Below are 26850 nucleotides of genomic sequence, written 5' to 3' on the forward strand. Positions count from 1 at the left end.
AGGGGTCCCAGGACTCCCCTTACCGCCAGCCTCTTCCTGGTGGTGCAAACCGCCAGAAACAGGCTGGCGGTAGGGGAGTCATAATCCCCAGGGCGGCGCTGCTTGCAGCGCTGCCCTGGCGGATTATCACCACCGGGGCTAAAACGGCAGGAAACCGCTGGCCCCAGCGGTGCGACCGCGGCGCTACCGCCGCGTTCATAATATGGGTCTCCGTACCGCCAGCCTGTTGGCGGTACGGACGCCACCCCCTAAGTCTCTTGTTTCTGTTAGAAAAATTCTACCCGTACAACACTAGAGCTGGGTCCAACCAGTACTCACCATGAGGTTTTCATTTAAAACAGGTGGCTCCAAATACTCTCAGAGAAGTAGTCAAACCTGAACCTCAGCCATTAAATACGCTCTATGTAAAAATTGGACTTCACTCTGAATTGTTTCAGTTTATATAACAAAATATGACAAGAATGGAGTTGTGGTAATACAGGTTAGGAACGGTTCAGACCAAGAGCACCTGAGCTTAGTTACAGTTTGGATAAACATCACCGAACCTGATGAACTACCATTGGTGCAGAAGTGCAGTGCACCGGGGCCCAGAGCCCTTAAGGGCCCATTGAGCACTGATAATTGGTGCATTTTACTTCACCAACAATAGTGAAATGGCCATTTTCCTTGTTTGCACCAGGGCCCATGGCACCATTGCTACATTACTGGATTAAAAAGTATAAACCAGTTGTTCATACAGCTTACAAAACAGTACGCCACCATATTTCACAATGTGACGCACGGTTTGTCATTAAATGTAAATGAGGGAAGGTGGGACATGCTAGCGGGTTTGATCAAAACTACACACACTGTACTAATTATATTCAGTCTCAACCCGTTAATGAATGTAACTAGTGCTCACTCTATTTGTTAAAGTTCCATCGATAATTAGGAATGTACAAATGTGTCAATATTATGATATTTCAGTTTAGAAATAGAAATGAATAATATTTATATTTTACATTGCTTTAAGAATGTTTTTTTTTTTATCTGCAGGAAATTTGTAACAATAAAAATTAATCTATAAACACATTCTGAATGAGGTCACGCAACAGAGCACAGTGTGATATTCTGAACGGGGTCATGTGATGAAGTACAGCTTGTGGGTTTCTGAATGGGATCACATGACAGTGTGATATGCTGATTGGATCACATGATGCAGGACAATAGGTTAAATAATGCAGCCCAGCCCGCAATATTTCAAAAAGGGCCGTGCGCAGGGCACAATCTGTGATATTCTGAATACTGGCTCAGGGCACAGCACCATCTGTGACACTTTCACTGGGGCCACGTAACATGCACAGAGCCTGTGATATTTTGAACAGGTTCACAGAACAGCACGGCCTGTAATATGTGATATTCTGTAAAGGGGTGAAATAGCAGAGCTGAGAATGTGACATTCTGAGTAGGGCCACTTGACACACCATCGTCTGATATTTAGAATCAGGTGAAAGGATGGCATAGTCTGATATTCTGAACTGGAGCACATTACATAGACCAGTCTGTGATATTCTTAAAGAGGTCACATGATAGAGAAGAGTCTGATAATCTGAACGGGAGCACATTACATAGACCGGTCTGTGATATTCATGAAGAGGTCATAGAATAGTCTGATATTCTGAATGGAGTCACATGAACCAGCCCACCATATTCTTCATACTGTGTCGGGCTGTCAGTATACAATGAGTTTGCTCTATACTGGACCTGCCTGCACATTGCGTTGGGCTGTCAGAATGAAAGGATGTGCTGTTAGTTGAATTTGTCTGTATATTTTATTGAGGTTATAAGAATACAGGAGGTCACAGTAAATTAACCCTGTCTGATGATCACGCATGTTCTCAACCTACATTCAACACCTCAAACACCATATGAACATAGCACTTCTGTATCGTCTTGAATTTACCAAGCAGCTTCTCACCTTCAGGAGGTCCAATGCTGTTTGCTTGCATTTCTTCTCTAGATCTGTTATCAGCGCATTGAGGGAGGTGATATGATTGGACAGTTTGGAGATACTTGCATTTTCCACCATGGTAACTGTCTTCTCCATCTCCTCCAGTTTCCTGTACAGCGTCTGCTCTTGATTTTTCAAGCGCTGGTGCAGCTGTTCAATATTAGTCTCAATTTTCTGCTTCTCAACTCTCATTTTGTTCTGTCAGCACCAAAGAAATGATGGTTAGATTCTGGGAAGTTTTCAATCAGCATCGCCATCTTCAGTGAGCAGGTTAGGGTGGTGGGGGGTGCACAAAGCATTCTGAGAGAAACCAAAACCCATATTTAGGGGTGTGGGTGCTAAGTTAAAGCTAAGCAAGATTTATTTTTGCAGCTTAAACTCTTGCTACCTTTCTTTCTACTGTCTTTGTTATCTGCTCCCACCAACATAGACCCTCACCGAGCTGTGGAATGTCCAGGTATACAGATCCTCCACTTGGCTGTGCACTGTCACCCACATCGCCCACTGACCTGTGCACTGCCCCCAGCACACACCCCATAGCACCCCCTCCTGTGAGAGCTGTACACTTTCCACCCACACAGTCCCCACAGCCCTCCAAGGAGTTGTGCAATGTCCCCCACATAGATCCCCCCTAAGCTGTGCAATTCACACACAGAACTTCTCTAAGCTGTGTACTGCACACCCACACAGACACACTGTGAGATGTACAGTGCTCACCCATCTCTCCCCTGAGCTGTGCAATGCCATCTCACTTTGACTCCCTATAGTTGTGTGCTGCACACAGCCGTCTCAATGAACTATGAATTATCCACTCACACAGACCTCTATGGAGATGTGCACTGGCCACTCACGCAGCCCTTCTCTGAGCTAGGCGCTGCCCATTCACGCAGCCCTACACTGAGCTGGGCACTGTCTATCCACACATCCCTCCAATGAGCTGGACTCTTCCCACCCAAACACCTCTCCACTGAGCTGCGTACTACTCATCCACATAGCCCCTAAAATGCACATTAACACCTACACAGCCCTCACTGAGCTATCCGCTGCCCTCTCACCTTGCCCAATAAGCTGTACATTGCTCACCCACTAAGCTCCGCACAGTCCCTACAGTAAGCTGTGCATTGCCCACCCAACCAGAACCTGACTGAGCTGTGCACTACCCACCCAAGCAGCCCTCCACCGAACTGTGCACCACCAACCCACACAGCCCTTCACTGAGCTGCATACTACCCTCCTTTCCCCCCCACAGAGCCCACTTATTAGCTGTGTATTACCCACCCACACAGCGCGCCACTGATCTGGGTACTGCCCACCCACACAACCCTCCAGTGGGCTGTGTACTTCCTACCTATATTTCCAATGAGCAGTAAACTGCACACCTCTACAGAACCTTACTAGGCTGTACATTGCCCACCCACACATCCCAAACGGCACCTGATCCACTGAGGTGTGCAGTGAGAACACACCGCTCCCTACCGAGCTCTGTATTTTTCAATCACACCACCTCCCTCACTAAGCTGAGCTGTGCACTGCTCAAGAACTCAATTCCCCAGTCAATCTGCTCATTGAAGTGTGCACTGCCCACCCATAGAGACCAGGACTAAGTTGCACGTTGTCCACCCACAAAGCCCCCCATTAAGCTGTACACTGCCTACTAAAGCCCCCCCAACCCAGGATCATTGGAACTGACTAATCATATTTGTGATAGTATGAGGGAACTTCATCAAATTAATTACAGTTTTAACTTTGATAGATGGAGCATCAAGCCTTAGTTGAAAAGCAAATTTTGTGGAGGGAGAAGTTATTGGATATAGTTCAGGCATGACTCCTGCCTTAACTATTTCCAGGAAGAAGGACTTTCTTGTCCTTTTATTACTTTATATCCTTAACAAAATCTGCATATCTTCTATCAAGTGTTAAACATGAGACAGAGAGCCAAATCCTTCCTTACCTCTCAAGATGTTTAAGAAAGATGATGATTCAAATACGCAAAAATGATTATGGATCACTTGAATTTGTTGAAAGTGCTGTATTGTTAATAGACTAATTTTATTTGATGTGCAAGCTCCTTATTAGGACAGACTTGAACACTGATCTTACATTACCTCCATTATTGTAGGAACCCCTTTTTGAGGGTCACGGGGCACGGAGGGGTTACTGGGTCGAACCGTGGTGGATGAAGCCTCCTACACTTGATGTCCTGGGCCTCACCTACTATGTATCCTGAGCAACTGGTCCAAGTACCCTTTTTGCAATTGCCTCTCAGTGGTCGAACAGTCCATGGCCCCCTAATGAGGACGGGGGGATTAGTCAACACTATTCAAAACTAAAACTGCACACAGCAATGATAATGAATCAATGTCCCATCAAATATGTATTTTTATATTTAAAAATATTTCATTTCTAACTCTGTTCATTCAAAGGGGGCATATGACATTCATAATCAATAACACACTCCCCTTTAAGTCAGGGCTCTAGTGTTTCACTGGCAAGTCCCTATCTAACCTGCTCCTTGGAATTTAGTCAGGGTTATTCTCCATTCACTGGTGGCCGTATCCATGCAATACCCACTAAGAAGTAGTCAAAAGTATTTATGGTGCAGCAGCACCTTTAGCAGTGGGTCCCGAATGTCCCAGTAAGCCTGTAAGAAGTCTTACACACTTTGGCAATGAGGCAGCATTCAGCATCTTAGTGGACGCCCTGACAGCGGGTGCTCGCAATGCTCCAGTCCTGCTCGGTCGAGTTGGTCTGCATGCGGAAACCCAGCAGCACCTAGGAGGCTCACGCTCTCCCTGAGCTGCATAGCTGGTTCCAACAGTGATCGGAGGGGTTCCTGGTTGTCCATCAGCAAGGTAGATTCAGCATTCCCCTATGGGGGGTGAGGAGTATTTGATCCCGGTGCTCCCAATCTGTTCCCAGTGATGTGGTGACGTCCTCCAGACATCCTCTTGAGTCCACTGGATAGGCTGGGTGTTTGTGTCAACCCACAGTGTGTGGCTTCACTTCAGTTCTCCCTGTGATGACGCGGCTTCTCAACTTCTTAGTATTGGAGCCCCTCCTGTGGTCGCTGCTAAGGTCCACACTACAGAATCGCAGCTAAGGCCCACACTGTCCTGGAGCTTGTATTTAGCAAATCACTTCCATGGCGGCCCCTCTTAGCATCCCTGCCAGGCCCTCAGTTCACAGCTGACTTTAACGTGGCCCTCTCCTGGCATACAGGGGTTGTACATTGGCAGTAGTGTTTGGTGCAACAGCCGTCTCCTCACACCTCATACCAGGAGTCCTCTCAGCAGGGCACCCTATTGGAACTTGCTCCCTCCACAGCATTTCTCTCCCTCACAGGGCACACTGGTCTTGGCAGGAGGCCGGCACTGGTGCTCTGGGCTCCAGAGCAAATGGTCTTGGTTTCCCTAGGCGATGTCCCCTCATCCTTGATCACACTCCTGGCCACAGGCCCCCACTCTTGATCACAAGCAGAAGTGTTGCAAGGCTTCCCCTCCTCACATAGCCCGTTTGGCTGCTTGGCAGATCACAATTATTTGGGGATCAACATCCCCTTCTTAGAGTCCGTTCCCAGACATCAAGTGGCTCATTATGACTTTGGCGGGCGGCGGACGCAGCCCGCTAAAGTCCCGCATCGGGATGACTACCTATGCAGCCATCCCTCTGTGGACCCTATTACGAATTTCCCACTGGGCTGGCAGGCGGAAACACCGTTTCCACCCACCTACCCAGCGGGAAACTCACCACAACATTGACGCCGGCTCGTAATCAATCTGGCGGCAATGTTGCAGGGCGTCGGGTGCGACAGCAACCGTCGTGCTCTTCACTGCCCGTAATTCATAAAATTTCCATGCGGGGCTCTGTGCTGCCCATGCCAAGTGCATCGGCAGTGCATGTGTCCCAACGGGGCCCCAACGCACCCTTTCCACCAGCCTTTGCATGGTGATCCAACCGCCATGCAAAGGCTGGCGGAAAGGGGACTCGTAATCCAGAGGGCAGCGCAATACTTGTCATAATATGGAGGCCGGACCACTGCTTTCGCAGTGGTCTGACTGCCATCGCGAGTTTGGTAGTCCCAGTACCGCCAGACTCGTAATGAGGCCCCAAATGTGTCTGGGACTGGGCTGGATCTTTGAAGTTTTATGATAGAGTTCCGCTTCGTTTGAAGCTCACCCATCTGTTCTCTCCCTTCCACTTGAAAGGCTGTATGTCACAGAAGTAGAGAAGCTGATAGTCCCACAAGACAGAATGACAGCCAAAGTGATTTGTGCATCTTAAGTTTAATCCTGGGCTCCAAACCCTACTATTTATGATTGTGTTATCAGCCCTATCTCTTTTCTGAGATATATCCAGGCTGCTTCCTTGTGATCTCCTACTAAATCAAAGAGAACCTTTTAAGCGTAAAGGGGAAGTCTCACACTCCCTTTTCAGTGATCCCACCCAGCTCAAAGGAATGCAACAATAAACAAGTCTGTCTGGGGGGGGGATTCCTCTACTTCTCATGTCCTTACTATGCATGCCTGGGTCTCCAAGAATGGAACCCAGTGTCCTCCATGTATGGTAAAATTGCAGGTACACTCAGTGTGCATACACAGAACACAGTATTGTTACATCCATGCATATTACACACAAAGGGTGAAAGAAGGAATGCTTAAAATGTGTCCATCCACTGGCAGTTGTTCAGGTAGGATCCCAACTCATCGTTCTTATGCCCACCACAGTTTGGACCCAGCCATATGCAAATTAGTCTTGATCCTGCTCCAATAGGAAAGGTCCAGCCTGAACTGCTAGGCTTGGGCTTCCCTGAACCGGAACAAAAGCAACCCAGGACCGTTTTTGCCCTGTTGAGGCTCTTTAGCCAAGTGCAGCTTGGTTCCATTGGCACAGTGAGCACTGGAAAAATGTTTGTAGTAATGGGAGGAATGCATGCAATTTGTCTAGCCACTGGCAATCGCTCACAGTAGCATTCCAACCCATTGTTTTTTAACCCACTGTGCCACCTCAGTTTGCACAGAGGCATATGCAAAACAGTTTTGACCCTGCTCCAAAAAAAAACAACAATCCAGTTTTCACTGCCAGGCCAGGTCTTCCCTGAACAGGAATACTAGAAACCGAGGACAGGCTTTGCCTTGATTGAGGCTCTGCAGCTAGGTGTAGCTTGGTTCAAGTGGAACAATGAGTACAAGACCCACGTCTGGGCATACCCTTGCACTTAGGACAGTACATCAAACACACAAAAGGTGCTGGTATAACTGATAGCAAATTGTCTCACCACTAGCAACAGCTCAGGGCAGCATCCCCACCCATCATTTTTTTGCCACCATGCCACCTCAGTTTGGACCCAACCATATGCAAATAAGTCTTGACCCTGCACACCTTGTGACCTTCCCATTTATATCATCAATGAATTAGGTATACTGAAAAATTCAGTATGAAAAAGGCGTCATAAAGAAAAGAAGGAAAGAACAGATGATATTATGCCAAAATTGGTGAAGAGGTGTTATTATTCCCCCCTCCATTTATCGTGGTGGTTTCAGTCTTTGTAGTATCGAGGAATGCTCCCCTCATTAGGATCAATATGAAAACTGGTGAGCCAAGTTGATCTTGATGGGAGAAAGGATAGTTACTCATTTATCTATAACTCCTTAGGAAATCTATGGTGTGAGGGTGGAACAGTGGGTGCAGGTGGAAACACAGCTTGGCTCAGACAAAATCTTCATGGACCTTATAGGGAGATGCGTTGTGTTTGAAAAACAACAGTTATAGTTGTGAGCCAATGTGACTATCCTATAATAGAATACGTGTTCGGACCTAACTGCACAGGAACTCATTGAGGGGAATGCGACCCGTTTGGTACCACCTGTTGCAATACATTTTGCTCAGCTCAGATAATTTACATTCAAGTAGCATGGATGGATGCTCCCTTGATTAAAATCAATATGAATACTGGTGGTACAGGTTGAGCTTCCTGACAGAACGAATGGTTACTTTTTTCCTAAGAATCCATAGGGATGCACAGTGGCCCCTAGGTAGAAAAATTGGTTGACTCAAAATAAATCCTCTTGAACTTGGTAGGGGGCTGTGGTATGTTTGAAACAGATAAATATACATAAGCAATGTGATTTCCTAAAGGGAAAGGATGATTACTTATACATACCTAACTGCTATTAATGCATTGATGTCAAGGCAACCCATATGGTGCCATCTACTCTGTAAATTATGATTGTTGCAGACAATTTACATACAGGTATTGTAAAGGTGGGCTCCATTTCTTAAGATGAATATGAACTTTGAGGATGGCAAAGTTATCCCATGTTTTGGTGGAAGGATTGCTTGTCTCATAGGCTGAATAGTGGTATGTGTTGTGAATGAAAAACAATATATTGATAGGAATGCTCAATTACTGACAAATTCAGTAAATGCAGTGCATATTATTTAAAATGCTGCCTGTAAATAACATTTTGTCCAAATAAGATGCTAACTCTGCCTTCAATTAAGACGCTGCCAATAAGGAGGCTAACTGCAGCCTGTGAATAAGATGATGCCTGCATAAGAGGCTAACGTCACCCTCATTGTGCTAAGTGGATTTAAATAATTGCAAGAGAATTGTGAGAAAAATACAGAACATGAAACAAATGAGGAAAATAAACCGAGGCCCCTTGAACCAAAGACAGATTAAGGAGGGAAGACAAAAAATGCATGGTTGAGGAGTATAATATAAGTAAATGAAATAGTACAACAAATAGAAAGTGAAGAAAATTAAATAAGAAAACAAAGGAAGGGAGAGGAGAAGTAGTGGAAAATATCATGCATAAATTAAATGGAGTAAAACAAAGTGCAGAAAATAAAAGAAATAAAATTAGGAAGGAAAAACAAAACCAGAAGGGGAAAAACAGAGACAAGTGAGGCAAAAGTAAATAGAAAGGGAAATGAAAAGAGCAGGAGAAAAAACATTCTGGCCCTCATTATGAACATGGCGGTCCGTTCCACACCGCCGGTGGCAGAAACCGCCAACAGAGGAGCGGTCCGGACCGCCAAATAATGAACCAAACGAAACTCACGCATCCCGCGCACCACCCACCGCCAGGAAAGGATTCCCGCTGACAACAGCAGAGGCCGCCCACAGGCCGTCGGAAAGGCCCAACCCGCCCATCAAATTATGAACCACCATTCCGCTGCCAGTTCCGGGGTGGGAACCACCGCCACACAAAGTAAGGCGTAAATGAAACAAATAGAATGAAACACACACCGGAGCTCAACAAAACGTGCAGCGGCAGCCATGGACAGAGAGCTGCAGATCATGCCAGGCTTGCTCCTTGCCATATATCTACACGACCGAGACCGCCGACGAAGACGACGACAGTAAGTACCGCAACCTACATAACAAGGGAGGAAAGGGCAAAGTTACATACCCATGCGCAAAGCCCCCCACAACCCTGCCCAGCACCAATAGTCAGACACCCCACACCAAGAGGGACGTACCCGACCGAAGGCCACTGCAACTTGGCCATAGGACATACAATAGCACCACAGCCATAAATTATTTAAACAAATACCAGGGTGGAAGTGCGAGCAGCCCAAACACAGGCCACACCGAAACTTTATTGTGAAGCTCACTGAGCGAAATGATGAAAACAGGGCCAATGGCCAGTCCATAAAAAGTCCATTTTCCTTGGCCACAACTGGCCACACCTGACTCCCACAAGTGCTGGGTACTCCACTCAACAAGGCACCATAGGGGGATCCAGGCACATCACAGAATGGGGGCAGGGGGAGTGGGGATTTACGACAGGGGTGGGACTTTGACTTGCGTGATGAGGTTGGAGGGGGGGGTGGGCTTCTCCTTAAAAGGGGGTGGGGGCTGTTTGGCACGGGCGGAGCTGGATACCTTAGGCTCAGAGCGGGCCTTCTTCTTAATTGGAGAAGGGGCACAGGAATGGGAAGGCTGGACCGGGGTGGGCTGCGATGTGGAAGGAGCGGAAAGGGCAAGGAGGTGGGCACCTTTCGGGACAAGACAGGGTGGGCCAGTGGGTTCGAACAGGTCTACACGGGAGAGGAAAGGTTTCTTGGGAGCAATTGGGGTGGGTGTGGATGAGGGTGTGGGAGTGGAGGCAGAGGGAGTTGATGTATGGGGTGTAGGTGTGTGTGTAGTGGGTGCCGGTGACCGCTCAGTATGCTGTGGTGTGGTGGATGGCTGATGGGTGGGTGTCTTGCTGCATTTGAGTGTTTTGGGAGGTGGGGGGTGGACACAGTGGGATAAGACAGACAGCTAGTGTGGATGTATGTTGGGTGGCTGTGTCAACTACAGTGGAGGTGGTGAGTGCAGGTGTGGTGTATGGGGTGCATGTATGGTTGTCTGCTATTGTGGTGAGTGCAGGAAGAGGAGCAGTAACAGTGAGTGATGGTGCAGTGCATGAGGGTGTGCATGTAGAGGGGACAGACAGGGAGGCGGAAGAGGCGGGCACACTGGGAGAAGTGGACGTTGGTTGTGCAGGTGTATGTTGACTGTGTGAATGCTTGTTGTGGGAGGTGTGGTGTTTGTGTTTTGAAGTGTGTTTTTTGTGTGTTGAAGTGCTTGACTGCGTGTCTGAATGTGTGCCTTGGACGGGTGAAGGGGGTGGGGTGCTGGAAGGGGTAGAGGAGGTTGGAGGGGGGATGGAATGGCCAGGGAAACTGGCTGCCATCCAAGAGGAGGCCAGAGCCTGAAAAGGTCTCTGTAAGGCAGACACAGCACCGTGAATGCCATCCAGATAGGCATTAGTCTGCTGCACCTCTGATGCTAGCCCCTGGATGGCACTGACGATGGTTGTCTGCCCTACAGAGCTGGTTCTCAGGAGGTCAACAGCCTGGGGTGAAGGAGACGCCCACCTTTCTGAGTGGGCGGACACGGCCAACTCGGTGGGGAGCAGAAGGGAGGGCACTAATGGTATGGGTGGCGGCGGAAGATGTCACAGTTGTGATTTGTCCACTAGTGTCTGCCACCGCCGGAGGACCCCCATCAGAGTAGGTTTCAGAGTCACTACCACTGGTGGTAGTAGCCTCCCCCGTGGAAGTCCCCTCGCCCTTCCACCCACTGGTCCCCTGGTCGTCCGTTGTCTCTGCCTCCGAGGATCCGTGGGCCGCTGTCTCCCCACTAGCCGGTGCCTCAGCTCCCTCGCCTGATGTTGATGCTGTACCAGACACACAAAAGAGAACAGGGATGGGGAGACAAAACAGGAGAGACACTTGTAAGTATCTGAAATGCTGATACACAATGGCCAGACATACACCTACCCAGCAGACACACCCAACAGGCAGCACCGTGCACTAGGCCCATGACCATGGCCCTGACTACTGAGCAGTATACTAACCTACGCCCATATCCTGTCATTGCATTGAAGCTGAGCTAGGTGAAACCTGACAGGGACACCCCTACACCCTTTGGGGAGCAGACAGTAGCTGGACACCAGTCAAAACCCTGCTCTAAGCCCCATGAGCCCTATCGCACACACACTCATCCTTCCACGCTGAAGTATGGGCTGTGAGTACTCACCCCCTTGTGACTGCTGTGCAGCCTTCAAGCGCCCATCCAGGTCTGGGTACGCCACCGCAAGGATCCTTTGCATTAAGGGGGTCAGTGCCCGACGGTCACCCCTACCACATTGGGAGGACTTTCCCAGCTGGGCCTCACTGATCTTCTGCGCCCAGTGCTGCAGGTCCTCCCACCTCTTCCGACAGTGGGTGCTACGCCGGTTGTAGACCCCCAGGGTCTGTACCTCCTTGGTGATGGCATGCCAATGTGCCCTCTTCTGGTGGGCACTGACCTAGTAGGGAGACACAGAGAAGAAACACAGAGATCAGGCACCTGCACAATGGCAATAGCTGGATGATTATTAGACATAGGACAGACAGTACTCCCAGACATGCAGGACAGTGGCACGCAGCATTCCATGCACCAAGCCCCATCCTGGCTCACTGGAACACACATCAGAGCAATCTACTCCATCCATTACACACACAGGGCCCCCCAAACCCGGACTCACCTGTACCTCTGGCCGGCAGTAGAGTCTGCCATACAGGGGCAGGATCCGTTCCACCAGTTTCTCCAGTTCTTCCTGGGTGAAGGCTGGGGCCCTTTCCCCTGAACCACATGGAAAATCCATAGCCAGAGGCAGGCCACAGCAGTACACGGAGTGGAGTACTTGTCTGCACAAGATCAGGGAGTCAAGTGAGCACGCGATGACGAACGCGCGTACGTTCCGCGGCGGAATGCACCGTCACCGCCGGCGACGATCATGATACGCCAAGATTCCCCATTGGCATCCATGTTATCCAATGAGGGTGCGAACAGCGGTAAACACCGCTGAATCCTGTGACGTCAACCGCTAGCGGTCTTATGTCACTTCCACAACGAAGGGGCAGAACTACAATGGCCAGACATTTTGCCATCAGCTACGCATCTTGAAATTCAATTTAGTCACAATGCTGGGCCTACTAGCCATATGAATCACATATGTCTCTATCCATCGAGTATATTATCACACATGATTTACTCCATTCCCTCTTAGTGATGACAATGTACATCTGTCAGGTTGCAGTTATTGTACAGACACTACTATGAAGAATGCAGTGAATGTGTTTAGCAAATATGCCTGTGTATGTGTGCACATGACTCCTTGTTCTTACCCCTCACAGGTACAGACCCTTGTGGCGAGGAAGGGCACCTTCTGTGTACAGACCACTTGTGGATATGGGGACCATGTTTGAGCGTCAAATCATTAACACTTACAGACTCACACGTGCAACTATTCAGGACCTATGTGCATTACTGGATCCTGCACTGACTCCCGGAAATCGTAATCAGCATGCCATTCCAACTGAGGTGCAGGTGCTCTCCGCACTCCATTTCCTGGCCACAGGCTCATTTCAAGTGACAGCGGGCACGGGTGCTGGTTTCTCACAGCCAATGTTCAGCCAGGTACTTACAAGATTTCTAAATGAATTTGTACAACATCTGCAATCCTATGTGCGATTCCCTAAAGTACTGAGCTGCCTGCCATCAAGTCAGACTTCTATGCCTTTGCAAACATTCCCCATGTTATTGGTGCCATCGATGGAACCCACATACCCATCATTCCCCCCAAGAGTGAGGGAACAGGTGTACAGAAACAGGAAGAACTTTCCCTCCATGAACATCCAATTGGTATGTACAGCAGACCAGTACATATCCCACGTGAATGCCATGTTTCCTGGTTCAGTCCATGATTCATTTGTTTTGAGGAACAGTAGTGTGCCACAAAAGATGGAACAACTCCAAGAGGACAGAGGGTGGATCATAGGTAAGTGTACCTGTCACTAACTGACACATTGCTGAAAAACAGCCTGTCAGACTAAGGACATTCCAATGACGACTCTGTATTGACCATTTCTCTAGGTCATTCTGGCTATCCAAACTTGCGTTGGCTACTGACACCAGTGAGGAATCCCAGGATGGATGCAGAGAGGAAATACAATGAGGCCCATGGACGTACTAGGAGGGTGATAGAGCGTACTAGATCTCCTGAAGGCTAGATTTCGGTGCCTACATATCTCTGGGGGTTTCCTGGCCTATGGGCCTGATAAGGTGTGTACGATAGTGGTGGCCTGCTGCATGCTGCACAACGTGGCAATGAGATATTCAATCCCCCTTTTGGAGGTGAAGGGTGCTATAGGTCCTGATCTGTTACCTCAGAGAGGTGAGGAGAGTGATGGTGAGGATGAGGAAGGGGAAGATGTAAATTTCAGAAACCAACTGATACAACTCTACTTCCAATAACTGTCTGGGACTTCAGCCTGTATATGTGATTAGTGACTAATACTGTAAGTGTGCCATGTCAACTAGGGGGAATTGGTCATGATATGCAAGTCATGGACCTCTTCAGCATGGTACAGACAGACAACATAAGCATTCCCTTCTTGACTTTTTAGAAACACACTGTACCAGCAGCATGCACAATTTGACATTAAAGTTTATCCCTGCCTGCTGCATCATTACTCCACTTTGTTCAGCATTGAAGACAGGGGACAGTGTTACAGGTGAGATATGTTGTTTATTGGTGGAATACAGTGAAATGTGCTATGTACAGTGATGGAAGTCGGTATGGTTGGTTGTCCTCAAAACCAACTTGGTAGCAGGCCTGTTTGATGTCATAGGTGGGTCCTATTTGTAGTTCTGTACATCATTTAGCCCTCAGCTAAGTGCAGTTTGTGAATGGGTGGGTTGGTTGTTTGGCAGTAGCAGCAGTGTCAATTGTTGGTAGAGGGATGTTCTTTGCTGGGTTTCCAGTGCCATATCTTGGCCTGAGACTACGTTTGGGTGCCTGCTGTGAAGCTACTTGGGGTGACATGGTCGGCCCTTGTGATTCCTGGGAGGGTTCTTCCTGTGCTGTTTCAGCTGCTTGGGACAACTGTTGCTGTTTGTCCAGGGCTGTTGTGGGGCCCTCTTGTCCGGTGTGGGTGTCTGAGGGTTTGTTGACCAACTGTAGCAGTGCTCCAGCAATGGTGGCCATTGTGGCATTGTGTTCTTTCCACTGCTCCATGGCCTGTTGGTGGTGTTACAGCTGCATCCTCTGACTTTGCTCCAGGGTGGTTACAATCTGTGCCAATCTGTCTTGGGTATGTTGGTATGCCCCAATACCTCTGCAATGATGTCCTGGGCTGCTGCATCTATCCGGTGCCCTACCCCCTGACCCACTGGGGCACTTGACCTTGCCCTGGCCCCCTGTGTCCCCTGCGCAGGTTTGGACGTGCCACTAGTACTGGGGCCCTCGTCTTCCTGCATGTTGGGGGTGGGAGACTGTGGCCTCTGTTGCTGTGGTCCACCTGTTTGTGCCCTGGGTCCACTGGTGTGGGCACGCCTCCCCTGGCCTGCTGGTCTTGACTGGGTGTTAGGGGTGACAGTGTTTTCCTGGGTGGGGCTGCTGCATGGTGAGCATCCAGGGCTTTGTGAGGGGCCTGCCTGCTCATCAGTGTCCAGGGATACTTCACCAGTGTCATGTGCCTCTGTCTCCCTGAAATGCTGTGGCACTCCTTGTCCCCTCCATTAGGGTTGCATGGGTAGTGGTGCCTGTTGGGGGACATAGAAGTGTTTGTTACATATGCAGGAGGGTCTGAGGTGGGCAGAACTGTACAATTTAGTGCTGGTGTGCCTTTCAGTGGCCTTCAGGGGTGCCTTTGTGAGGGGGACATAGCATCTAGTGGCAGTGGTGGTGTTACATTGTGGTGGGGGGTTTTATTCCATTGTGGGAACGTGCAGGGGTGGGTGACTGTGCGCAGCGAGAGTGATGTGGGCCTGGTAGTGAGTTGAGGCTGATGCAAGGTGGTGGATGTGGTGGGTAATGGCTAGGAGGGATGTGGGTCTAAGTGGGTGTGGGTGGGGTGTGGTGGTGCATGCTTTACAGGTCTGGTGTATATGGGGTAAATATAGACGACTTACCGAGTCCATTCCTCCAGTGAGTCCCTCTGGGTGCAGGATGGCGATAACCTTCTCCTCCCAGTCGGTGTAGTCAGGTGGTGTTGGTGGCGGCCCACCCCAGTCTTCTGCACTGCGATGTGGTGCCTGGATGCCATGGCCCGGACCTTCCCCCGCAGGTCGTTCCATCTCTTGCGGATGTCGTCCCTGGTGCGTGGATGGTGTCCCACTGCACTCACCCTGTTGACGATGGTCTGCCACAGCTCCATTTTCCGGGCGATGGGTGTGTGCTGCACCTCGGAGCCGAATATTTGTGGCTCCACTTTTAGGATCTCGTCCACCATGGTCCTTAGCTCCCTTTTGGTGAAGCGTGGATTTTTTGGGGGGAGACATGGTGAGGGTGGTGGATGGCGTTGGGACTGGGGACGGTGTTTGGGTGCTCCTGTGTGGGTCGCTATGCATGTCCTGTCTGCTGGCGTTCTCTGTCTGGCTCTGGTGGTCCTGGTTTCCTTGCAAGGGATTGTGGGGTGTGTCTAGGGGTGTTTTATGGTGTTCTGGATGTGTGTCAGGTGTGTGGGTGCTAAGCCTAGCCAATGTGTGCAGTGGTTGCTGTTGGGCCCACTTGCCGCCCGTGGCGGTCGCTGCCACCAATGGTCGTCCGGCGTCAACTGTCCTCCAAGGTGATTTGTGCATCTTTATTTGGAGTGCGGGATGTGGGTGTGCTTGGCGGTGGCGGGGTGGGCTGTGATTCCCACCGACAGGGTCCTAGCGGGGAGTGGTGGTGTGGGAATGTTTGGCGGGGTTGGGTTTTTTGTTCATTATATGGCAGGTTTCCATTCGCCGCCGCCGGGATTCTGTTCACCGCCGCAACGGCGGTCGGCAGTCTTTACTGCCAGGTTCATAATGACCGCCTCTGTCTTTTTGTAAAGAAGTGTAAGCTTCCCTTAAACGCAGAGAACAATTATATATAGCTGCAAAGTGGCCCTTTCTCTTGTGTGACCTCTTCTGCAGACTCATTTTTAACTCGCAGCAACTTGGATTCTGGGTCTTATAGTTATAGTTTGTCTTTAACATTGTAAGCACAGGCTAAGAATTTTAATAACAAAATGCTATTGGCTAAAATGCCAAAACTGGCTTGAGGAGTCAAGCGCCATGAAGCCACCTGCCAGGCATAGATGCAACTTGGACTCCAGCAATGCAAGTTTTCCTCAGTCACCCAGAACAAGAACAGAACCCCTAGCAACAGTGCAACATCGCCCACACACAAGATAGTCACTGTCAAGGATGCCAGTTACAGCCATTTGGCAAACAAAGCAGTCACTAAAGATCCTAAATGAGATGCCAAGTTTCAGGGTAAAATAGGAAAACATAGTCTAGATCTGCATGCATGTATGTGGTATATGCACAGTGCACACCCAATTGAAAGGCACTGGAGCACTGTAAAGGTTCAAAAACATAGATACAGCCAATGAGTGATTAGATGATTTGAAGAGTGAAAATTGACTTTGACTATGTTGTTTTATTCTTTGTGGAGGTTTATTTTCACCTGTCTTCTAATTTGGAGGGAGACTGGGCATTGTTGTTGCATATGGGGATGTTGTTCCAAATCCTGGCGTACAGTTTGTTGCTTATTTGTTATTTTAGTCTCGCTCACCAGACAGCACAAGGTTACTGGTTGGAAAATACATATTGAGGGCTTTTCAAGAACTTAAAAGGGGCTTACAGCCCACCCAGTGCTTATCATTTTTGGCCTTATAGTCACACTCATTGGCTTCCTTCCAATTTGATGGCTTGCCTTGTCCATCTTGTGTTTGTCCCTCCTCTGAAGTATAGCATCTTTACCGTTGTTTAGCATGGCTGACTGAATCCTTCCACTGTTTTTTTTGTTGTTGTTGTTTTTGATTAACTACTTTTTCTCTTTTACTCAGGCACACCATGAGAGTGCATGAGTTTTCCACCTCTCTTTAGTCTTGATCCTCCAAAAATATCCACCACCTGAGTTGCTATCTCCTTTTCCTTTTTTTTGCTGCAACCTCTCTATTATGTACTTCTCTGACCTGCGAACACCTTTATCCCTCACTCAGTGTTGTTTTCCCCCTTGTGTTCTTCTCCCCCGCTTCTTCCCCAGGCAATGTCACTGCCCACTCCCCTACTCTGCCATTGACCCTCATCACCTCAGTGGTCCTTTTTACAAAATATTTTACTTTTGGGAAGATCAGGCAGCCAATGATGGCTGGCCTCTCAGGCCTTGAAAAACAAACTTGAACACTGTTTCTATTTCATTTTTCTTTTTTTACTCCTACGTCTAGGGTCAATCAATAGAAAGATGGCACCCAGGTCATTTAAGTCCAATGGTATTCTTGCTGTGGGTGTTCCAGGGGGACAACAGAGATGGTGATGTTCTCAGCCAAACTGGCTGAGGTTCTGTTAGTGATAGTGTTGTAGGTAATGCACTTGGTTTTGAAAACAGTGCAGGCCAGGAATGGGAGCCAGTAGGGTTTTATAGGGTAGGGATGATGTGGACATATTTCTTCCTGAGGTTCCTGGCTTCTGTGGCTTGTAGGAGGCATTTTGAAGTCAGTGAAGGCGGTGGATGTTGTCACCATCAATGTGCGAGAGTATGAGCGCTTGGATAGGAGCTCTGAAGTTTCACTTTCATCAGTAGAGAGAGCTGGTACCATGCTGCTTGTTCTTGGCAACTAGCAGGAATTCTGTCTTGGTGGGGCTGGGCTTAAGGCATGTGCTGGACATTCAGGTCTGGGTGAGACAGAGGCACTGGATGTCAGTAGCTAGGGGGAGACTTTCAAGTAGACTTTTGAGTCATTGGTGAATTTTGTTGCTGTTATCAGCGATTACAGTCCAGTGGGTTTCTATGTTGTGCTGTATCTCTTGAACAGGTAGGAGAAGACAGAATTTTTATTTCAATGAATCCCTCTCAAGACTTCAGGGTGTGGATGAGGGTGAGGTAGTCAATGGTGCCAAAGACTGCTGAAAGCTCCAGCCAGGAGAAGGCAGGGATCTTCTTTATCTATGGTCAGGCAAGCATTGCCTACAATTGGATTGGTAGCTGTCTCTGTGCTAGAGTACGATTTAAAGCTATATTGGCAAAGTCTTGTTTTAAGCCTTAAAGGTTTGGCATGCATGTTTTCATTGGAATGTGAATGTTTACAGTGTTTTCCAGAAATGTGCTGACGTTATTTGGAAGGTGTTCATGTTGATGAAGGTGGCAGGGCGAGAGATGAGTTCAATGTTTAAGGTTGTTGATTAAGTATTTGAAACATATGAAGCTTTTTTCAGGTTTGTCTGCCGTGGGAGGTTATAAGAAGGGGTGCTGATTGCACAGTTCACCTAGGCCATGACATCAATTGCTGACAAACAGTGCAAACTTCACTTGTCCTAAAGCATTTTGTAGTCCTCATATTGAGCACCTTCAAAAGGGCTAAAGAAAAGGACAAGGTCACAGGGAGACCAAGAGGAGTGATAAGGTAAAGAGGGTGAGATACTCCTAGCTGAAATGGGAGCGTTGGGTACCACTCTATAAGAAGCCTATCACCAGTAAAACAGCAATTAGATTCAGTGTTGTGAAAATAAATCTGCATTGTGTTGTTATTTACATTGTCTCCAGGTCTGTAATCCTCGTTCAAAGGATTTGATCCATATATAAAGCCAATATCTGGTGAGTTGTGTCCAGGTCCAGAGGCCAGGAGTCAGATCTTGAGTGGGGGACATGGGGCAAGAAGGGGCTACCGGGCCACTGCATTGCAGCTTGGGCTTGTTTGCCTCTGATTTGCTGGGGCCCATCTTACTGTGGTTGTGCAAACTGGGCCAAGTACAGCCCTTTCACTGCTTTTCTCTCAGTGGTAGCAATGGCAGCAGTCACAGGCTTCCCAGGGAGGTTGGTAAAAGGGAACAACAAGCTCAACACTCAACAGACAACCAACAGCATAATAACCTGATTGACCAGCCCAGCCCTTACCTGCATCTATAACAACTTGTACATCTGAGTGGAAATATAATTGTATGTAACATGCATAGGTACAGCACATATATTCCATGATCATGTTGGAGACTCAACAGTTACGTAAGAGATCCACTTTGTCTATTATCCCTGGTACTGTCTTGGAAGCGTGACAAGCATGACCCATCCCCATTCACCTTCGAGTCCATGCCATAATGTGTTGTCCATGGGCCCCATATTTTTGTAAACTTCCTCGGGTAACCCCTAGCTTTATATGTAACTCTTTCCGCTGCCATATATAAGTCCATCCCTCTTCTCCACTCTTGGAGAGTTGGCAGCTCCGGGGCTCCCCATTATTTAGAGATATCCCTCTTGGCCACCACCATGCCCAGATTACTGAATAGCAGTCCGTGGGATATCAATATCTGTAGGTATCCCCCCGGAGAATAATTTTTGGGTCTGGCAGGATTTGGGCCCCAGGATCTTGTTTACCTCCCCTAGGATTTCAGTCCCGTATGCATGGACATTACCATATTGGGTGGAAGTATGACCCCATTTCGGCCCCACATCTGAGACAATCAGGGGATCCTTCTCCGACAAATCGATGCAGGCAAACTCTATCATAGTAGACCCAATGTAACACCTTGAATTGCATCACTCTGAGTCTAGATTTTATTGCCACCTCCATTGGGTGCAGTAAGGCTGCCTCCCAATCTGTGTCGTCCAGTTCTCCTATCTCACTTTCCCACTGTTCTTGTTTTTTTATTAAGTCAGGCATTTTATAATTAATCATCTTGCAGATCCACAAGACCGCTTTTACTTCAAATTCTCATTGAAGGAGTCTTCCCTCTAGGGGGGCATACTCTGTGATGTTGTCTAGATGCAAGTTCTCTGCTCTCCATGCATGTTTAAGCTGCATGTATTTAAAGTACTGTGTGTCATGTAGCTTGTAGTCTCTCTGAAAGGAGGTGAACAAAACCAGGCATCCCTCCTCCAGAGGATACCCCAGCCTCGAGATTCCAATTGTGTCCCAAGTCCTAAAACCCTGCAGTTCCCCAATTTCTTTTAGATAGGTACTTTCTCATAGGGCAGTTCTCAGACAATCTGCGCCACCCATCTCATGTGTTTTCCCACTGAATTCCATGCTTCAACCGTCACCTGGGTTGCTGTTAATACCTGTCTCTCTACTTTCCCCCATACAGGTAGTGTAAGCATGAATGCTTGTGGAATTGGCTCCTCTCTAACTCGTAGGTGGGATGGTCTCTTGGTATACGGCCCCAATCATTTACCACTACTAAGTGTGCTGCCTAGTAGTATGCCCATATGTCCGGGAGGGCTATAACTCCACTGTATGGCTTGCGCTGCAATCAATCAATCAGGTGTTATTTGTATAGTGCAGATTGTCACCCGAGTGTGTATCCAGGCACTTGCTACGGATGTTCATTTGTTCATTTGAAAAGCCAGGTTTTCAGTCCCTTTCTGAAGTGGGTCTGTAGGAAAGTACCCTCTTTTTGTCATGTTTACCCCCACTTTTTGCCTGCTGTCAGTGTGTTTTGACTGTGTTCACTGGGATCCTGCTAACCAGGACCCCAGTGACTGTGCTCTCTCCCTCTAAATTTGGTGGCTTGGGACTTTACACACCCCACATTTGGCGTACTGGTACCCCCATATCAGACCCTAGTATATAGGTACTCAGGTACCCAGGGCATTGGGGCACCAGGGGGTCACCATGGGCTACAGCATGTATTATGCCGCCATGGGAGCCCATGCAAAATTTGTTTGCAAGCCTACCATTGCAGCCTGCATGAAAAGGTGCATGCACCCTTTCAATTCAGGTCACTGAACCAGGCCACTGTAAATCACCTCTATGGTAGGCCCTCCTAGCCCAGAGTGCAGGGTGCAGCTACCTCTGTGTACGAGCACCCCTGCATGAGCCGAGGTGCCCCTAGGAACTCCAGCTCCATTCTCCTAGACTTCATAAGTGCTGGCAAGCCATTTTAGCCGTGTACTGGACATAGGTCACTACCTAGCTACATATAGGTAACTCCGAACCGGGGCATGTTTGGTATCAAACATGTCAGAATCATACCTCAATACTGTTGCCAGTATTGGTTGTATGATTCCATGCACTCCTTAGAGGACCCCCCAGCTTTGCACCTACCAGTTTGCAGGGTTTTCCCGGTCAGCCCATGCTGCTACCATCCTACAAACAGGTTTCTGTCCTCCTGTTGCTTGACTAGCTCAAGCCCAGAAAGGCAGAACAAAGGATTTCCTTTGGGAGAGGGAGTCAACACCCTCTCTCTTTGGAAATAGGTGTTACATAACTTAGGAGGGGTAGCCTCCCCAAGCCACTGGTATGCTTTGAAGAGCACATTTGATGACCTCCTTGCATAAACCAGTCTGCACCAGTCCAGGGACCTCTAGGCCCTGTTCTGCTGCGAAACAGGACAACAGAAAGGGGAGTAGCCACTCCCTTGTCCATCACCACCCCAGGGGTGGTGCCCAGAGCTCCTGCAGGTGGCCTCTTGATTCTGCCATCTTGAATCCATGGTAGGCAGAGGCCCCTGGGAGCATCTGAGTGGCTAGGTCAGGCAGGTGGCTTCACAGCCCACTCCTGATACGTGGTCACCCTGTTAGGTGACTAATCCCCGTTCCTGGGCTATTTAGGGTCTCCCTCTTGGGTGGGTCCTCAGATTCGATGAGCAAGATTCCAGCAGGACTCCTCTGCATCGTTTATTTCACCTTCTGGACACTGGAACTGCAACTGGACTGTTCAGGAACCAACAATCTGCAACTACATCAACGACTCTGCTGTGCAACATTGTTTCTCCAGCTCCTCCCAGCAACTGCAATATTTCCCCAGCTGTGCATCCTCTGAGGGAGGAGAGTCTTCAGTCTGCACAAGACGAATAAGGAATCTCCCTTGGAGTGAAGGAGTCACTCCCCTGCATCTGCAGGCACCAACTGCAACGACGACTGGCTACATGGATCCCCTTTCCTCCAGAGCTGCATGGATCTTGCTTCACAGGTGGTGGTCTGGAGTGGTCCCCTTGGTCCTCTCTACCAGCTGTCCAACTTGAGAGACAGTAATCCCTTGCCTCTCCATGTAGGACAGCACCCTTGTGCACCGCACCTCTTGCAGCTACCAAGGCTTGTTAGCATCTCTTCCAAGCAATCTTCAGACCCTGTGTGGCCCCAGCCCTCAGCACTCTTCCCAGCAAAGCACAGCCCTCTGTATGCTTCTCCTGCAACATGGGACTGCTTTCTAGGTGTGCTGCGTGGGCCTCACCACGACTCCTGAGCTTGCTGCCTGTGGGTCGCCTGTGGGGGCTGCCTTCTCTTCCTGTGACTCTCCTCACTGTTGAGTGTCACTGTGGAACTTACTGGTCCCCAGCACCTCTGCATTTCTTCTTCCATGACATCTGTCATTGACAAGGCTTGTTGGTGTTTTTTCCACACCACTGACTGACTGCAATCTTTCTTCCAGTGTGGGATGTCGCTGCATCACCTCAGGAACTCTTCAGCTGCTCCTGTGCTGCACGGCTGACTGTCTTCATCCACCGTTGACCTGGTCCTGCATCCACAGACGGGTGGGTAGTGGCTCCTGACAAGACTGGACACTCAATGTGTACTGGACTTGGTTCCCTTCCTTTACAGGTCTTCGTCTTCCAGGATCCACCTTTGGTTTCTCGCAGTCTTGTCTGTGTCTTGCAAAATTCTCTTCTGAAGTTCTTTTCGGGGGTTTGAGGAGAACCAGGTACTTACCTTTTTTCTCCTGGTCACTAGGGTGCATTCTGGTCCTTACCTTTTGGGTTTCCTAGTTCCTCCAGCTCCCCTCTACCGATTCCACTTCCTCTGGTGGGGGCCCAACTTTCCCATTGCACTTACTTAGTATATGGTTTGGTCCCCTGCCCCCCCCCCCCCCGGACCTTCAATATTGCCTATTGCTTTCAATGTTTTCTACTGCTTTTATAATAATCAGTGACTTCTAATTTGTACTTATTAGTGTATTTACTTACCTCCAGTTGGGGTATTGCCTACATAGTATTTTGGTATTTGTGTTACCATAAGAGAGTACCTTTATTTTTGTGTGGTTTCTTTATGTGGGTAAGTGCTGTGTGACTACAGTGGAATTGCATAAGCTTTGCATGTCTTGGCTGCTCATCCACAGCCACCTCTAGAGCCCTGGTTTCCTATACACTGCCTACACCTCGCTAATAGGGGATACCTGGACCTGGTATAAGGTGATAACACCATAGGTGGTCACCACACACCAGGCCAGCTTTCTACAGGGTCAGTGAGGTGTGGTGCAGAGGTGGACGCTGTTCCATGCTTTGACAGCGATGTGGGAGAAGGAGCGTCCTCTGGCGTGGCAGCGGCATATAAGTCGTATCTTTGTAAGGGTGATGTGTGCTGAGGTTGATGATCAGTCTGGCAGCTGCTTTGTGGATAGTGTGGAGTCTTTGCATGATTTTGGTGGTGGTTCTGGCTAGAGTGCATTGCCGTAGTCCAGTCAGCTGCTGATGACTGCCTGCGCCGCTGTCTTCCTCATGCTGCTAGGGAGCCACTTAAACATTTTGCAGAGCAAGCGGAGTGTGTCAAAGCAAGGTGGAGAAACAGTGCTGACCTGGCATTTCAAGGAGAGTTCACTGTTGAGAACGATTCTGAGGTTGCAGGTGTGATCTTTCGGTGTGCGGGTGGGTCCAAGCTCCGCTGGCTACCAAGAGTCGTTCCGGAGGGTTGAGTGTCTGCCAAAGATCAAACCTCCATTTTGTCCTTGTTGAGCTTCAGGCAGGTGTCCGGCATCCAAGCAGAGACGTTCTTCATGAAGTTGTGGAAGTTGGTTTTCGTCTTGGTGGAGTCTGTTGAGAGCGAGACGACGAGCTGCGTGTCGTCAATCAATCAATCAATCAGTATTTGTAAAGCATGACTACTCACCCATGAGGGTCTCAAGGCGCTGGGGGAAATAGGGAGGGGCCTCATCCGAACAGCCACGTCTTGAGGTTCTTCCTGAAGATGGTGAGCGACGGGCTTTGTCTGAGGTGCAGGTTGTTCTAGCTTTTTGCTACAGTGTACATGAAAGATCATACTCTGGCAGTGCTTTTGCGGATGCGAGGGACGGTGGCCAGGGCTAACTGGGTGGAGCGGAGGGATCTGGCGGGGGTGTGGAAGGAGACGCGGTGGTTCAGGTAGGCTGGTCCTGCGTTGTGTATGGCCTTGTATGTGCGGATGAGAAGCTTGAAGATGATTTACTTCTCGACCGGTAGCCAGTGGAGGGTCCTCAGGCGTTGGGAGATGTGTTCTCGGCGAGGGAGGTCCAGAATGAGTCTGGCGGCGGTGTTCTGGATGAGTTGAAGTTTTTTAATGTTCCTAGTTGAGGTTCCGGTCTAGAGGGTGTTGCAGTAGTCGAGCTTGCTCGTGACGAAGGAGCGGGTGACTGTCCTGTGACAATCTGCTGGGATCCATCTGAAGATCTTCCGGAGTTTGCGGAGTGTGTGCCAGCAGGAAGAGGTGACAGAGTTTACCTGGCGGGTCAGGTATAGGGAGGAGTCGAGGAAGATACCTAAGTTGCGGGCGTGCTCTGTTGGTGCAGGGGGGTGCTGAGGGATGTGGGCCACCAGGAGTCGTCCCAAGATGAGGTGGCGTTTCTGAAGATGATGAGCTACGTCTTGTCGGAGTTGAGCTTGAGGCAGCTTTCTCTCATCCAGGTGGTGGCAGCTTCCATTCTTGCGTGAAAATTCCTTTTGCCCATGTCTGGGTCTTCGGTGAGGAAAATTATGAGTTGTGTGTCAACGGCATATGACACAATGTTCATACCGTGGCTTCTGACGATGGCAGCAAGAGGGGCCATGTATACGTTGAACAGTGTGGGATTCAGTGAGGATCCTTGGGGGACTCCGCAGTTGACTCCTGTGTCGCGCCACGGACAGCCGCGGCGCGAGCCGAGTGTTCGGCTCAGGGCACGGCTGCGGTTCTTGGCAGCCGGGCGTGCCACGCCCCTTCTGTTCTTTATTTCCTCACACAAGAGTCTTGGGTGCGGCGCATCCTCGATATTAGACGTGGCACCTTCCCCCCACCTCCTCACTTACCTGGTGCAGCCTGTTCCTTTCGTCTTTTCTTCTTTTTTCTCTTCTTTCTCCTTTTCCTCTTGTTCTTATTTTCACACTTAGCGCCATGTTCTTCTTTCTCCCAGCATGCCTTTCTTTTTCCCTGCATGCCATAGGACCCTTTTTCAAAATGGCATCTTTTCTCTATATTCTCCTATGATTCTTTCCCAATCCAATATGGTGTCTTTCTTCTTCCTGTTGGTCTTTTCCTGTTTTAGGGTATATAGGAGTGTTATTCTTGATCTCCTTGCGCTGCAACCCTTCCTTTGGTGGTGATCTTTGCTCCTGTTATTTTGTCTCCAGTTTTTTCCCTCGCTTGTTCCACCTTCTTACAGTATTGTTTTTCTTGTTTGAAGACTTACCTTTTTTGCTTCTTTTTTGTTCCAGGGAGTTCCTGCTATAGAGGCTTTCCCTTTGGTTTTTTTTTTCTCTGGGAACCCGTCTGGAGGGCATGGACTACCTTTTGGCGTTCCTTCGTCAGCAGCACCCTGGCTACCAGAAAAGGCTGTCATTACCTTGGTCAAGGCAGAACATACAAGAATCAAGACCACTCTGCAGTTCCAGTGGGCCAAAGACCTAAACAACGAGTAGCCTGTGACATATGGCAGCGCCAAATGAACCAACCTTCATCGAGCAGTATGGAGAATCCCTCAACAGCAGCTGCAGAACCCAACCAGTCGCTACTCTTAACCATTCAACAGCAAACCCAGGAACTGCAACAATTATGAAATGAAAATGCGGCTTTACGACAAGCCCTGGTATCCCGAACAACAGATGTTCCCACTGTCTCTGCTACCATGCCACATTTCTCAGGAGATCCAAATAAGCTAAGAGAATTCCTCCATGCTCTGACAGTCTATTTTGCCTTTCGACCAACACAATTTGTGCAAGATAAAACTAAAGTGGGTTACCTCATCAGTGCCTTGTCTGGTCCTGCCTTGGCCTGGGCGACTCCGTTAGTAGCCTCCAATGACCTTGTGCTGTCTGATTATTCAGCTTTTGTCACTGCATTTAAACAAGTATTTGTACGACCGTGATTGGAGGCATCAGCGGAGGAAGCTTTATGTGATATTCAGCAAGGTACCCAAGATGTTCTCCAATATATAACTCGCTTTAGACAACTGGCAGCAGAGACGACATGGATAGAACGCACTCTGTTGACTCTTTTTCGTAGAGGTCTACGAGACGAAATAAAAGATGAACTAGTACATTCAGCTAGAGTGGACGATTTACAAGGATTGATGGATTTAGTGCTCTCTATAAAGTACTGTCTACAAGAACGCCGTCTATAAAAGAGGAAAACTCGTGGACCTTCTCTTGCAGGAAACCCAAGTACAATTGTCCATCATTCCGAAGAGTCTCG

At 48.8% G+C, this 26850-nt stretch overlaps 1 protein-coding gene across 1 annotated transcript in view; it reads right to left on the bottom strand.

The window, feature by feature from the left end:
* The window catches only part of LOC138282947 (E3 ubiquitin-protein ligase TRIM39-like), a 193696-nt gene that overhangs the window by 44151 nt on the left and 122695 nt on the right, over positions 1-26850 (bottom strand). The window contains exon 3 of the mRNA XM_069221012.1: positions 1958-2188. Coding sequence (XP_069077113.1) covers positions 1958-2188 — 231 coding nt within the window. The remainder of the gene's footprint in view (positions 1-1957; positions 2189-26850) is intronic.

The sequence above is a fragment of the Pleurodeles waltl genome, chromosome 2_2 (assembly GCF_031143425.1).
Source record: "Pleurodeles waltl isolate 20211129_DDA chromosome 2_2, aPleWal1.hap1.20221129, whole genome shotgun sequence".
Lineage (NCBI taxonomy): Eukaryota > Metazoa > Chordata > Amphibia > Caudata > Salamandridae > Pleurodeles > Pleurodeles waltl.